The sequence below is a fragment of the Capricornis sumatraensis genome, chromosome 6 (genome assembly GCF_032405125.1).
Source record: "Capricornis sumatraensis isolate serow.1 chromosome 6, serow.2, whole genome shotgun sequence".
Taxonomy (NCBI): Eukaryota; Metazoa; Chordata; class Mammalia; order Artiodactyla; family Bovidae; genus Capricornis; species Capricornis sumatraensis.
In genome coordinates this window covers 15,742,613-15,758,130 of record NC_091074.1, presented here as the reverse complement: position 1 = coordinate 15,758,130, position 15,518 = coordinate 15,742,613, and the positions used below count along the sequence as shown (strand labels likewise).

General features: G+C 48.3%; 1 protein-coding gene across 1 annotated transcript; it reads left to right on the top strand.

Moving 5' to 3' along the window:
- Positions 1–91: 91 nt before the first annotated feature.
- NEIL2 (nei like DNA glycosylase 2) lies at positions 92–10,137 on the top strand. Its single transcript, XM_068974442.1, has 5 exons — positions 92–122; positions 2,492–2,631; positions 4,801–5,138; positions 7,284–7,483; positions 9,128–10,137. The coding sequence occupies exons 2-5, from the start codon at positions 2,494–2,496 to the stop codon at positions 9,439–9,441; spliced, it is 990 nt and encodes a 329-aa protein (XP_068830543.1). The 5' UTR covers positions 92–122; positions 2,492–2,493; the 3' UTR covers positions 9,442–10,137.
- The last annotated feature ends 5,381 nt before the right edge of the window (positions 10,138–15,518 follow it).

Sequence of the window (15,518 nt, the reverse complement as noted above, 5' to 3'; positions counted from 1 at the left end):
GCCCCGAGCGACTCCACCCCCGAGGGCGGAGCCTCGCCCTACGCGTCCTGGTCCCCCGCCTCGCGTCCGCCTCTCCCAGAGGCTGCGCTGCGGGCCTTTGAGGGTCTCGGGGCCCAGAGCCGGTGAGTCCAGCCGCGAGCCCCACCAGCGGCGTCGCAGGACCTGCGCGGGTAGCGGCCTCCCCACCCCCAGTTGGAAATGCAGGGCTTTCCCAGCTTTACTCTCATCACCTGTTAACCGCATGAAAACTCAGTTACTGAACATTTTAGAAGCATACCTCATGAAAACCCGTACCCCGGGTCGAATTTTTCTTCCTTTTCGGCTGTTTACCACTTTTTAACCTACCCCCTCCCCCCACCCCACCCCACCCCCCACCCTCACGCTCCTGCAGTGACCCTCGGCTGCGTCTTTGCACCCGCCTCTCCCGCACATCAGCCGGAGGAGGCGTTGGGGAAGGCAGCCATTTTAGACTTCTGGGGAGTGGGGGCGGGTCGATCTGCAGAGGAAAGGGGACGCCGGCGACGCTCCTTCCTCTCCTCCTTTCTTTGTGGTCCACAAGCCGCGCGGTTCACCGTTCGGGGGAGGGGCTGAGGGTGGGCGGGGTGTCCCCTCGAACCGGTGTCCCTTTGGCTTCTTGTCTCTTAAGGCTGTAACTGGGCTCAGCTTTCCATCTCCATAAAGTGAAGTGAAGTCGCTCAGTCGTGTCCGACTCTTTGCGATCCCATGGACTGTAGCCTACCAGGCTCCTCAGTACATGGAATTTTCCAGGCAAGAGTACTGGAGTGGGTTGCCATTTCCTTCTCCAGGGGATCTTCCCAACCCAGGGATCGAACCCGGGTCTCCTGCACTGCAGGCAGACGCTTTACCGTCTGAGCCACCAGGGAAGCTCCATCTCCATAAGTAAACCTAAAAAACACATGCCCTTGTGTCGCAAGATCTTAAGGATCAGATGCATTTCAGGTGGGAGCTTTTCCAGAAGCTTCGTCTGTTGGAGAGGACTAGGGCTGAGAGCTGGCAGAAGTTCAGGTCGACTTAACTGCGGCCGGTCTCCCTGCAGTCGTGCAGGTTTGTCAGGATACTCTGTCGAGTGTCTTGAAGGTCTGATTAGGGGCAACCACACTACATTTTAGTGAGTCTAAAGCACCATCAAAATAACAATACACGTTAATGTTTTGGAATGTGGTACTAATTAAACAGCGAGAAAACATGGATTGTAAGAGGCACGCCCATTCTGAGATTTTTTAAAATTCTTTTCAGAGTTACTGAAATGCAGTAGCTACCACCATGCCAGGAAGCTGCTTAGTTCCTTGGGTTTTCATCATCATTTGCAGGCTTGTGCAGTTGAGGAAGCCGGTGAATAAGTAGTATAATAGTGGGGGGGATGCCTTCAGTGTCTTAGAAGCTGAGGTGCTGAGCACTTGGACTCAAACATGTGAATGCCCCCCACACAAGGCCCCAGTGGAGTGCGATGATTTGGGGCAGGAAGAGATGGGGGTCCCAGGTGAGCTACATCAGGGTTAACATGAAACCCCAACTGTTTCTCAGTTACCAGGGGTAATTTTCTCTAGTTAAGCTGGATGTGGCCTCTCCCTGATCTGACCTGACATGACCCTGAGACTTGTCACTTTCCTTGTCACTTTTCTGCGTGGTGGTCGCATACACAGTGCTCCTGCCAGCAGGACGGTCCGGGCAGGCTGAATCGGCATCTATGTCTGTGTCGCTTACAGCTTTCTCTGTCCCAGCCATCTCTCCACTGAAAGAGGGGAGACAAAGTACCAGCAGTGGGCTGGGATGATTTGGGAGGGCAGACGGAGGAGGACAGAGGAAATGTGGAGAGGAGTTAGGGCCGCAGTCCAGGAAAAAAGTTAACAAGGGCTGGCTCCTGTTCAGGCTGCAGGGTCACAGCGGAGGGCGCTTGTCGTGTGGTGCCTGGCATGTTGTTGGTGCTGCTTGGAGAAAGGTGAGAGTCTGGTTGAGGCAACCATCCTTGGGAAACTGGCTTACACCCTGCTGCAGCTGGACTTTCTTTTTAAAAATTTTTTGGGGACATATTATTTATTTTTATTATTTTTTTGGCTGTGCTGGGTCCTTGCTCTGCGTGGGCTTTCTCTATTTGCAGTGAGCCGGAGCTTCTCTTGTTACAGAGTACAGGTTCTAGGCACTTGTACATTAGTAGTTGCAGCTCTGGGGCTCAGTAGTTGTGATTCACGGGATTCACATATGCTCCGTGGCCTATGGGAGCCTCCCAGACCAGGGATCAAACCCATGTTCCCTGCATTGGCAGGGGGATTCTTATCCACTGCACCACCAGGGAATTCCTGGGGTTTCTCTTTCATCTGACCACCTCCCTCCCCAACCACATTCCCTTTTTGGCTGTATATGCTCGTAAAGTTGATGGCAAAAACAGTGGCGACTTGAAAGCTTGGAACCCACCAGAAATGATGGAGGAAACAGCTAAGCCAGCAGCCTCTTTCCCTGTTTCTGCCTGCAGGGATGCCAGAGGGGCCGTTGGTGAGGAAGTTTCACCATCTGGTCTCCCCCTTTGTGGGGCAGCAGGTGGTCAAGACAGGAGGCAGCAGCAAGAAGCTAAACCCCACAAGTTTCCAGTCCCTCTGGCTGCAGGATACCCAGGTGAGTTCACTGTCTTCCAGCAGGTTCATTCCACACCTCACCACAGTGAGCCAGCTCCATCAACACAGCTTGTCCCTCCCCTCAGTTTCTCTTAGGACTTTCCATGCTGTTGTTTCCTTTTTCCTGAGGGCAGCCACGCTGGGACTCCATGCAACTCCGCCTCTGACGTTTCTCAGCCTCAGGTCAGCGGCAGTGGCCCATGGAACTGTGCATGAGCTGAATATTCACATTCAGGGTCTGAAGTGATTCTGGTGACTCTAGCTGAGTCCACTGTGCACCTTTGGTTGGGATCAGTATGTAATTCTCTGGGACCAGCAAGGGGGTGAGGAAAGAGCATAGTCTTAAAAAAATTTTTTTTTAATTTACTTTTTAATTGGTGGAGAATTGAGCGTAGCCTTTTGTTCTGGGTTTCAGCCTGGCTCATCTTTGCCCTCAACATCAGTCAGTATTCCCTAAAGTGCTCATGTGGCTGCTTGCCAGTCTGATTCATGCCTTCCCCTCTGGCCTGCAGCTCATCCTGCCTTAGATTTCTCCCCAGTCATGTTGAGCTATTTGGAGCTCCTTTCACAGCCCTTCTTGCTCATGGTTTGACATGCTGATCTTCCTTTTTCTCCCTACTCCACCCCCATTCCTGTACCTTCAGGTTACCATGGTAATTCCTAGTCTCCTTTGGATTCAGCCTTGCCATCACATCCTTTGGAGCCCAAGCCCTCTAACCTCCTTTTCTACCTGGTCTGGGTTGGGCGAGAGACCCTGATGTGCTTCCAGGGGACCTTATATGTCCTCCTGTTGGCCCCTCATTCCTGAATTTGTCCTGCCTTTTGATTGGAGGGGACAAACAAACAGGACAGGGGCTGTGGCCTCAGCATTATTGTATTCCTAGCACTTAACTGAGTGTCTGGTACTTAGGAGACTTATAGTCATTGATGGTAGAGAAACTGATGAGCTCTGCTGCTTCTTACCTGTGTGCTCCTAAGCAAGGTACTCAACATCTCAGCTCCAGTGTCTGCTTGAGTTGTAAAATGGGGTAAACCACCTACCAGTTAAAATTGAGTTAAGTAGATTTTATGCCTGGCACATAATAGGCGCTCAGTAAATACTAGTTGTCTATCTTCCACCTTGCCCTTCTCTCTCTCTTTCCTTTCTCTGTCTCACACACACATCCCAGGCTATAAAACCTCAGTTAGAACCGAAAGATGTCTGTGAGAGGTCTGCTAGGCCTTCGCATGTGTTTTCTGCATTTGCAGGAGGCGCTCAGGGAAGGGAGAGTGGTTAGCCCAAGCTGACATAGGCTGGCAAGGGGCAGAGACTGGAGCCCAGGCCCTCTAACCTCCAGGTCTGCACGAGAGCACCTGTACTCTTTGTCCACACTGTCCTGCAAAGTTTGGAGGACACGATGAATGTCCCTTTGTCTCTGGATCCCCGAGGCCTGCATCTTAGCACCTGCTGTCACAGAGCTGGCTCATAGAAAATAATTTTTCATAACAGACTCAGAAGACTGGCTCATCCATGAAAAAATTGGAAGCATTTCCTCTTGGGCATTCTAGAGTGGCTCTGCATCCAGCGTGCATCTCTTTCATTGCTGATACGATTGTTCCGCTTGCTTCTATTCATTTTGAAAACTGTATACTAAGTGCTCATATGACTGGAGCAAAAAGCAAAAGGCAAGTCCCGAATACTCAAGCTGCGAAAGCTTCATAGAAGAGGCAGGAGGGGAGACATTTATATTAGGATAAATGGCTGGATGCACCTCTTCCTGTCTTCCCCTCTCTGGGTCTAAAAGGCTCAGTCTTTGTGGACTGCAGTAACAGAACACCTCATAGCAGGTGGCTTATAAGCAACAGACATTTATTTCTCACAGTCTGGAGCTTGGGAAGTCCAAGGTCAAGGTGTCAGCAGATTCACTGTCTAGTGAGGACCAACTTCCTGGTTTGTAGACAGCTGTCTTGCTGTGTCCTCATGTGGAGGAAGGGGTGGGGGAGCCCTCTGCAGTCTCTTTTATACGGGCACTAATCCCATGTAGGAGGGCTCTATCCCCATGACCTGATCATCTCCTGGAGGCCCCACCTCCAGACACTATCATATTGAGGGTAGAATTCAACATAATGAGTTTTGGGAAGACACAGATAATTCTATACCAAGCCTTAGATCATGTTCATCTTTTTCTAGGTCCAGGGAAAGAAATTATTCCTTAGATTTGATCCAGATGAAGAAACTTTGTCCCTCCGCAGTTCCCCACTGTCAGAGCCTCTGCGAAAAGGAGAGCAAAAGGACAAAGCCAGGCACCACCAGGAAGCCTCTGACCCGTCCTCCCGGTCCCCGGGAGGAGACAGTGCTGTCCCCAGTGGAGACGATGGTCTGCAGTGTTTGGGGGGAGACACCCCTGCAGGAGGTGCTGAGAGGTGGCTGCAGGTCAGCTTTGGTTTGTTTGGCAGCATTTGGGTGAACGAGTTCTCCAGAGCGAAGAAGGCAAACAAGAGGGGTGACTGGAGGGACCCTGTTCCCAGGTGAGGCATAGTCGAGCAGGCCATGGGCTGTGACTGTCTGTGACTGTGCAGGGCCTCTGGGCTTTGCCTGGGCCAGGCTCTGCAGGCACGCTCGGTGGTTTCCACCTGCCCTCTGGCAGCCCATTTCTGGGAGAGAGAACCCACTTCCCTGGCCACTGTGATGGCAGGGAGACTGTGGTCTACACCAGGAGAGGGACGGGAACCACCTGGCAGCTTGGAGAGCAGGGATAATTTTCCCAACGAACATGGCCTGAGTTATATCTACTTTCTTTGAGTGTTTGGGGTCATTGTTTTTAATTTTTTTGTTGGATTATGATCAGGACAACAGCCTGTACGTTTTCTACTTTTGGCATCAAAGTTTGCAGCCAAACACATAATTGATCTTTGCTTACATTATATATACATAAATGAAGAAAAAATGTTCACTAAAAGTAAAACATTCTGATAAAAACCAACCAAACAAAAAAAGTAAAACACCCTGTAAATGTTAAGAACAGGTAGTTGTTTTGATCGCTCAGATTTTCTCCGTTATTGCTTATTTTTTGCTTATTTAATATGCCAAACTTGGGAAGAGGAGCATTGAAATCCCTAACAGTAGTTGTGTGTTTATAGTTTCTCTTTGTCTTTCTAAGCACTTTAGTGGCTTTGTTTTGCTGCCCTGGGTCGCGGGCATCAGGGTCCCTGACTCTCACAGTTTCTTTGGAGCTTCATTATTAAATAATCCTGTTCCCTCTGTCTGCCTTTAGCCCTAATTCTGTTTCTCTTGATATTAACAGTGCTGTTCCATGTTTGGTTGGCTCACTCCCTGTACTTTTTTTTTCCACTTGTTTATAAGTTCTTTTTTTTTTTTTCACTTTTTTTAGGTATGTTTGTTATCAACAGTGAATAGTAGGCTTTTGTATCTCTTTAAACTCAAACTGAAACTCCTTGTTTTGAAATTGGGTAACTAGGCTGTTTGGATTTTCTTTCATTTGCAGTCTTACTGTCTCTTGTTTTCTTCTGTTGGATTTATCAGGATTTATCATGTTTCTTTTCTTCCCCCCCTTTTTTTTTAAGCCCCTGTTAATTTGGAAGTACTGCTATTCATCTTCATCCTATTGGTGGTAATCTTATCTTTAAATGATATCTGTTTTCCCCCCCCGGGTTAATAGCTATCAATTTTTTTGATAGCATTAAATTAATAATCTTCTCCCTTATTAACACTGGTGTTTCACTCACTCTCTTGCCACCCCTCCCTCCTAGTTGAGACTTTTAAAATATTGGTATTTCTACTTCTATCTTTTTCTGTCATTTCTACCCCATCTTCTGTGTCTGCTGAGCTAGTTTAGAATTTTAGTTCCAGATTGCTAATTAACTCAATTGTTATGTATAATTAAGTGATATTAAAAACGTATGAAGGGTGTCCTTTGTTGGGCGCCTCCTTGCCTCACGTTTGGTTCACATTCTCAGGTGCTCTGCATGCCTCTAGGCCTCAGATCACACAGGAGATGTTGCAGGGTCCTGTGCTGATCTCTTCATCCATCCTTTCCATCTTCCTCCACCTTGAATCCTGCTGATTTCATTTCCATTGGGGATGTATTTTTCCTTGAGTAATTACCTCAGATACCATGCATAGGTGTTTTTCTGAGTCCTGTTCCTCTCAAATTGTCCCTTAACTTTCACATAAGATGCATGAGACTTGGAGTCCAGCTGCAGGCTGAGTCTCTCCCCTCACAGAGTGACCCACTGTTGCTTATCGGGGTTCATGGAGGTTTCTCCTCTGTGCCTGCAATTCAGGAAGCCCAGGGGAGTGAGTGTGATCTTGCCCAGGATGGGAGAGGTGCCTCCTTAGCATCGGCTCTCTGCCCTCCTTCCTAACAAGCCCTGCTTTGTGCCGTAGCCACGCCTCCTGAACTTGAGACTCTTCTGTAAGTCCCAAGTTGTCGTCTAAGTATTGTTTTGATCAGGAAAAAGAGTATATATGTTTTCTTTTAATTACTCCATTTGGCTGTGAGAGTTTGACGGTTCTGGCAGAGCCATCCCTTTTGTCCTGAGGGACCTGAGCTTCCCCAGGTTTGTCCTGCGTGGAGTGGGAGCCATGTGTGCACGTAGGACCAGATGCTTCTGGCATCACCCTGTGCACTGTGGCCTCTGCTCTCTTCCCAGGCTGGTCCTGCATTTCAGCGGGAGCGGCTTCCTGGCCTTCTATAACTGTCAGATGGCATGGCGCTTCTCTTCCCCTGTGGTCAGTCCCACCTCTGACATCTTATCGGAAAAGTTCCACCGAGGACAGGCCCTGGAGGCTCTGGGCCGGGAGCTGCCTGTCTGCTATACGCTGTTGGACCAGCGATACTTCTCAGGCTTAGGTACGGCTGATGGCAGAGGGTGGGCCGCCTGACGGAACTAGTGAGAAAGTCCCTTGTCTGGGAGGTGGGACACTGGGACCCACAGCACCTGTCAGGGCTCCTTGGCCCTGCTTCCCTCTCTTTTTTTGCCTTGTGGCATGTGGTGTCGTAGTTGTCTGACCAGGGATTGAACCCATGTCCCCCGCATTGGAAGTGCAGCATCTTAACCACTGGGCAACCACAGAAAGTCCCTTCCCTGTTTTTTAAAATGAGGGAGTAGATCAGGCTTTTCTGACCTGTCTCCTACCTGATTATATTGTTAGTCATAGTTGGCCTGGCAGCCTCCTGGAGTATGACCTTCTAGAGAGCAGGGGTCGCATCTCCATCCTTTTTTTAAAAAAAAAATTTTAGTTTTTAATTGTCACGGACTTCTAAGAGCAGTGTTTAGGGTGATTTAGCAAGAGAAATACTCTACAGCTAGCTGCTAGTGCGGACAGTAATCATAACAGCTGACGTTTTTCAGGTGACTGACTCCACCTTGCCGGGCACACGGGTCCATCCTTACTGCTGTTCTGCAGGATGGCCACTTACCAGTTTTTCCTTCATTCAGATGAAAAAATTAAAGCAAAAGACCCTTTGCTCTAAGGGCTCAGCTGAGATATGAATCAGGTAGTCCACCGGTGAATTAGAAATTTTGTCTGACTGTGAAGTGCTTGGAAAGAGCAGTCTTTTCACCCATCCATCGCTCCACACATGCTAAACGTCTGCCCGCCACTAAGCCACTGTCTCTCCTGGAGGAGAGTGTTAATAACCCAGCAGACTGGGACTCAACTTCCTGGAACTTAAGATAGACTGCGATAAATGCCTAGTGGAGGTTAAAGAAAATACACTGTTGGGACATTTTGAAGAAACTTACTGATTCTGAAAGGAAAGGTCAAAGTTGACTTCACAGCAGATGAGACAGGAGTAGAAAAATAATGAAATAACACCTTCTAATCAATATTGTAAAGCAGTCATCAATTAAAAATAAGTAAATATTTTTTAAAATTGCAAAAAATAACACCTTCTGAACACTTTCTATATTTCAGGCATTAAGCTTGACATTTTAAATAATAATAGCAGCTAGTATTTATTATTACTCTCCACATACCAGCATAGTGCTCAGCATTTGTTTGCATGTGTCCATTTTATGCCCACGAAAACCAGGTAACCCACCCCCATTTTAGAGAGAAGGAGACAGAAGCTGAAGGAGGGCAGGGAACTCGGTAGGGTCAGGTAGCTGGGTCTGGTTGGGCCAGGATTCCCAGCCAGGCACTCAGATCCAAGCCCCTTTTGTTAATCTCTTTGCTATAACATGGGCCACATGTGAGTTTTATGTCACTTCATCTTTACAACCACCTCTGGGGTATGTGCATGCTAAGTCCTCAATTGTGTCTAGCTCTTTGCAACTCTGTGGACTGTGATCCACCAGATGGGTGTTAGCAGATCCTTTGCAAATGGGGTGACCAGCTCAGTGCAGGGACTCCCTTGAGAGCCCCAAGGACGCATGGTTCCTCCTGAGGCGCTCCTTATGCTAGCTTTGCTCCGTTTTATTAATTCTGTGGCCAGCTTTTCTTATGGACGTGTCCTTTTGCCTTCCCTCGTCCCCTCCCCACCTTCTTGCAGGGAACATCATTAAGAACGAGGCCCTGTTCAGAGCCAGGATCCACCCGCTTTCTCCAGGCTCCCTCCTGGGTCTTCCACGCCTCGAGGCCCTCGTGGACCATGTGGTGGCCTTCAGTGCAGACTGGCTGCAGGGCAAATTCCAGGGCACACAGCAGCACACGCAGATCTACCAGAAGGAGCAGTGCCCTGCTGGGCACCAGGTGGTGAAAGAGTCCCTGGGGCCCCCAGGGGGCTTCCAGAGGCTCACGTGGTGGTGCCCCCAGTGCCAGCCCAGGTTGTCAGCAGAAGAGCCCAAGCAGGTGCAGCCCTCCTAAAGCGTCCAGCCTCCTTCTACATGGAGCTTTGCCCCAAAGGGACTGTGATGCCTGAGCATTGCAGACAGAGGTGTGGGCAGAGATTGGGACTGGGCACAGGAATTGGGTGGTTGGGATGCGAGTACTATTGATGTCCATCTCACTGGAGTTCAGTCTAAGGCAGTTTTCACGAAGTTCGATTTTGTTCTCTGCTAGTTTTGGTTAATTCTTCTATCTGATCCCCATTTTGAAAGATGAGACAAGTCACAGTGGCACTTTAGGGAAGACCTCCCGAAACGACAGTGTGGCAGAGAAAATGAGAGCCAGTGGGAGACAGCCAGGCCCAGCACTGCCTTGCAGATGTTTTATTTGGTTTGGTTTTGGTTTTGAAACACTGGCTGCAGTTAAGATCCTCCATTTGAGAACCAGGAAAAGGGAATTATTATTCTTCTTTTTTCCCCAAGAGGGATCCAGGGCTGAGGAGGAAGTAACAGGAGAGTAGTGCTCGAATTTAGCCTCCCGATTGGACCCTTCCCGTGGGACAGAGACACCAGGAGAAAAAGGAGAGACAGGATCAGGGAGCTGGCCACCTTCCTGGTGTGTCCAGTGGGTTATAGGAAAAAAAAATAAAAACAACCTGCTTGTTTCCTCCCCAAGGTGATGCATTTGTGACTATTGACATGCTCATCAGTACAGGGATCAAAGTTGTTAGCGAAACCTCGAAGAAACCAGGACACGGAAATAAAGCTGTTCATCACTTTGTGCTGTCATCTTTATTTGGCTGGAAAGATTCTTTCACCGAAAGTAACTGAGCTCTTTGTGAAGGCACTGTGTGAGACGTGTTGAGTTGGCCAGGTGGGTCTACTTACAAGGAGCGGGGCTGGGAGGAGGGCAGCCATGCGCTCTTTACTCTTGTCTGCCTGAAGTCACTGAGTCGCCCACGGTGGGGTGGGGAAAGCCATTTGATGGCAGGCACTGGCTGGGAGCCAAGGTGGTATCCACACAGGCCATTTCCTATAAGTCAGTGTCTGTGAGGGGCTGGAGTACAAGAAGGGCTGGGCTGGGCAGACATCACAGCCTGCATGTGAGTGGACATTCACTGAGATTAATAGAAAAGGGAAAATGCTGTTGGCAGTTGTTGAGAAAAGAAGCCACAGAACTAGAAACAGCCTTGGAAGTGGAAAGGAGGGGAGATGGGAGGGTCACCATGGTGATGGATGTCAGCTGACTGGCTGTGTGGAAACACAGCTGGGGAGGGGCTGAGGATGGCTGAGGCCTGGCAGCTGAGAGGTCGAGGAAGCCATGCCCACCTTGCCCTTGAGGTAGAAAGTCGGGGAACTGAGCAGGTTCCATGGGGTACCTGTACCTAAGCAGGAGGACAACAGTCAGGAAGCTCACTGCCAGTGCAGGCTTGCAGACATGGATTTGGGAGCTTTCCTTAGAGCTGAGGGTCAGTTCAAGAAGGTTAACAAGGGTACTCGTGTGGCCTGAGAAGGATGGAGGTCACAGGAGAGCCTTAAGATCTTTTGTAGAAGAAGCAAGAGATGACAGAAGCCAACTGGGGATCAGATGGAACAGGAGGAGAGAACTTTGGGGGCAGCCAGTGGTGCACACAACAGAGAAGAGGCCTCTGCATTTGACAGTAGGGCAAATTTGAGGTCATGACCTTCGAGAGCCAGTTGTGCAGAATGGCAGCCAGTCTGTAGGGGCTGAGGACTGGGTGGGAGCCCAGTGAGCTGTGGGGGAGCCCCACTCTTCAAGAAGGTGGTCCCTGAAGGAAATGAGAAAGAGGGTCACAGACGGAAGTGATGTGAGGATGTGTATATGATTGGGTGAGGGGGAAACCAGGATGAAGGGAAATACCAGTGCCAGCATATAGAGAAGCCTGGGCTCGAGTCGGAAAAGCAAAACAGACACGGAGAAAATGAGTGGGAGGTGAGGTCTTTTGAGGCGCAGAGTAGGAGTTAGGGAGCTTTTGTAACAGCTGTGAGGGGAAGTTAGAGCTCAAGGGAAGGTTGTGGAACCATGCTGGAGACCAGAGTAGTTGCTCCACTTCCTGACCTTGTCCAGCAGTCTCTGTAGCTTAGGGTCAAAAAGAAGAGCTATGCTGGATGAACCCGCAGTGGAAGGTTGTCAGGGTGTGAATGGTAGAAAGCCAAGAGGGCAAAGGAGATTCCTTATTTTATCATTAAAGTTGTTAAAATTCAAGCCACATAGAAGTTTATAGAGCGAAACCTGGGAGAGTAATTCTCCGTCTACTCTGTCCTCTCAGGAACTGACTTAGCATCTCTCTGACTTCAGTCTGTAATGAGGAAAATAGTGGCATCTAGTAGCTGAGTTGTGAAGGCTGATGACCACATAGTCAGTTCTTCAGCAGAACTGCCTGGACTGGGTTCCATGTGGAGGTGACAGGGAAGCAGAGACATGAAAGAAACAGAAGCACAGAAAACTTGGCTGCCGCGCCCTCTCTGCTCATTCATCCTGGCAGGAGCTTCTTGGCAGAGAGTCTCAGGTTAGTTCTGCGAGGAGGAAAGGAAGAGCCAGGAGAGGCGGCCTGAGGATGAGAGAAGATGGTGCTGCAGAACCTGCTAGGCCAGGGTGGGGTGAACAGTGGGAATGACCCCTGTGGCCCGTGTGCCTGTTGGATGTGAGGCAAGGCTTTGCTTGACAGGCTGCAGGTGAGCGGTGGGGAGTCCAAGTTTCACTTAGAAGTAAGAGGTGAGATATTTGGAGTCTGCAGGTGTTAGGGAAAAGATTTACTTAAGAGCTGGAGTTTCATGATGATTGGCATTGTAAAAAGCTTGGCATTTAATGTGAGGCTTCAGTGGCCTTCAGTTCAGTCGCTCAGTCGTGTCTGACTCTTTGTGACCCCATGGACTGTAGCACACCAGGCTTCCCTGTCCATCACCAACTCCCGGAGTTTACTCAAACTCATTTTCATCAAGTCCATGATGCCATCCAACCATCTCATCCTCTGCTGTCCCCTTCTCCTCCTGCCTTCAGTCTTTCCCAGCATCAGGGTCTTTTCCAGTGAGTCAGTTTTTCACATCAGGTGGCCAAAGTATTGGAGTTTCAGCTTCAGCATCAGTCCTTCCAATGAATATTTAGGACTTATTTGCTTTAGGATTGACTGGTTGGATCTCCTTGCAGTCCAGGGGACTCTCAAGAGTCTCTTCTCAGTGGCCTTAGCCATTCAATAATTGTTTCTTTCTTTTTCTTTTTAAATTTTTTGACAAGTGAATAGGAATTTATTAAAGAGAAGGAAAGTACAAAGCTCTCAGCATGGACACTGAGGGGGGTAAAGAGTCCCCCAAAAGGTGGGGATTATAGCAGTTTTATATCTTTACTAGTATTAATTACATTTTTGGTTGCTTCCCTGGATCTGATTGCTGATCATTTATCAGGCCAAAGACACATTGAAAAGCAGTGACAACCCTAGACAGCGTACTAAAAAGCAGAGAAATCACTTTGCCTACAAAGGTCCATATAGTCAAGGCTATGGCCTTTCCAGTAGTCATGTACAGATGTGAGAGTTAGACAATAAAAAAGGCTTAGTTCTGAAGAATTGATGCCTTTGAACTGTGGTGCTGGAGAAGACTCTTGAGAGTCTCTTGGAAAGCAAAGAGATCAAACCAGTCAATCCTAAAGGAAATCAACCCTGAATATTTATTGGAAGGACTGATGCTGAAGCTGGAAGGTCCAGTACTTTGGCCACGTGATGCCAAGAACCGACTCACTGAAAAAGACCCTGAACGCAGGAGGAGAAGGGAATGACAGAGGATGAGATGGTTGGAAGGCATCACCAACTCAATGGACATGAGTTTGGGCAAACTATGGGAGATGGTGAAGGACAGGGAAGCCTGGAGTGCTGCAGTCCATGGGGTCACAAAGAGACATGCCTGAGCGACTGAACAACAAAAGGACGCATTCCAAGAATTCAGGACAGAATTTAGGCTAACGGAGTGAGATGTTTATTGAAAACAAGACCGAGGTGTCAGAGCCCTACACTGACGGCCTGGCAGTTTCTACCTCAATCCCCACCTCTAGAGATGGAGACTCTCAATGCCATTATGGAGAAAGGGGCAGTGACCAATCTGGCTTCTCCAAGCTGTGTAGGGGCATCATGAAGGGAAGATCTAGTGAACCTCGGTATGTCATCTTAGGCTCTATTTCTGTAACCATCTGAAGCTTGATAGCTTCAATGTGAGACATTACAAAGCGAGAGAGACAATTTAGAATACAAGGGCCAGAAAACAATATGAGCAAAATAAGACTTCCATTCAGGACCAGGGGTTTCTACCAGGTGAAAGTTGATACCCAGTTCCATAAGATGGTCCCGAAAGGAGGAGTGGAATCAGCCATTGCCTAGACTTGACTTTTCAGATCTTACATAGGTGTTGAAGGATCCTGGATGAGCCCCCAAAAGATGAAAGGAGAATCCGAGTTCTTGTTCACAGAGCTGAAAAATGAACGTCATGAACACGCAGACACCCATGGTAGCAAGTGAATAGGATTTATTAAAGAAAAGGAAAGTACAAATCTCTCAGGATAGACACTGAGAAGGGATAAAGAGTCCCCAGTTATTATTTCGTAAGTGCCTCCTAAATGCTAGGTCTGGAAATACAATGATAAACAAGACAAGCAAACTTCTACACTAGTAGGAGGAGGTCAGCTTGTTACAACAGAGTGTTGGAAACATTTTAGTAGGTTACGAAAAAGTGCTTTATGTGTCAGGGTGGAGGCCAAGTGACTGCCTATCCGTGGTCTATAAGTTCCAATACAGTCTCTTATTTCAAGCCTTGGTATTCAATAAAAAGTACTGGAGACGTGTTACGTGGCAAGTACTGTGCCAGGTGCCCTGTTTAGACACAGTGCCTGACCTTGAGGGGTTCAAGGTGAGGTGAAGAGTCAGACAAAGGATAATTAGCATAAAGTTCAGGATGAGAGAAACCAGTAAACAAGATTGAAGTAATGAGGTTTGTGGAAATAGAAAAGTCCACCGGAATAAAAAAAAGCAAATGAGGCTTTTTATTCAGAGCTTGCTATAGCGAGGGCCTTAGCCCCCATCACTGGCATGTGGCTGAAACTCAGGCAGGCAGGGAGTGGGAAGACTTTATAGTCCAAAAAAAAAAAAAAAAAAAAATCATCATTTTGCTCTGATGGTAGGAGGTTGGCAAGGGGATGGAAGCAAGCTAACTAGAAGTGGGGGTGTCTTGTGTGACCGGTTTGGGGAGTATATTTGGCTTTCTGTGGTTGGTCCTGAGTTGGAAGCAGGGACAAACAATTGAGAAGTAATTGGTCAAGTCCTGACCATTTCAGGCCGACTAGTGCAGAGGTTGTGGGTGAGAATTCTTTTATTTGGTCTGGCCACTGTCCATTTGTCCATACTGTTTCTGGTTGGGCACCTGGATCAGACTGGGGGAACTGGATGAGGCTCCAGGTGTGTCTAGAGAACAGCAACATTACATCAGACACATCTGTCTCTTACTCTGGACTGGAATTCTTCCGCCTCTCTGTCTTTGGGGTAGAACCTCATCCACCTTGTCTTCATTATTCGCAGTATGGGCCACGTTGTTGGTGTTTAATGGATGCTTGTTAAACCTGAAGAACAGACAGGCCAGGGAGCTTCAAAAAAGCTCCAAAAAAGGTTTCAAAGTAGTCAAGTGACTGAATAGGAGGCTGAAATCCAAAGGGAATTTAGGTGCCAAATGATGAGGGAATTTTTATTCTATGCCAGAATCCTTGATTTTATCTTGAAAGCATTTCCTCTGTGGAATTTAAAATTGAAAGAAGGGAATGTTTCTTACAGGATCCTTGTAACAGGGAAGCGAGGGAGTGCTAAAACTCTTAACTTTGTGTTTTCTGGCCAAAAGCAGGATGCAAGTAGAGATATGAAGTTACAAGTTGACAAGAGTTTTTGTTACTCTTGTTCAGTGGCTCTTGTGTCCGACTCTGTGACCCCATGGACTGCAGCACTCCAGGCTTCCCTGTCCTTCACCATCTCCCAGAGTTTGCTTAAACTCATGTCCATTGAGTTGGTGATGCCATCCAACCATCTCATCCTCTGTCATCCCCTGCTCCTCCTGCCTTCAGTCTTT

Bases quoted from the DNA above. Each gene is read 5' to 3' on its own strand.
- NEIL2 (XM_068974442.1), top strand. From the start codon at position 2,494: ATGCCAGAGGGGCCGTTGGTGAGGAAGTTTCACCATCTGGTCTCCCCC. The intron at 5,139-7,283 runs GTGAGGCATAGT...CTCTCTTCCCAG, and splicing joins TGGAGGGACCCTGTTCCCAG to GCTGGTCCTGCATTTCAGCG. The intron at 7,484-9,127 runs GTACGGCTGATG...ACCTTCTTGCAG, and splicing joins GCGATACTTCTCAGGCTTAG to GGAACATCATTAAGAACGAG.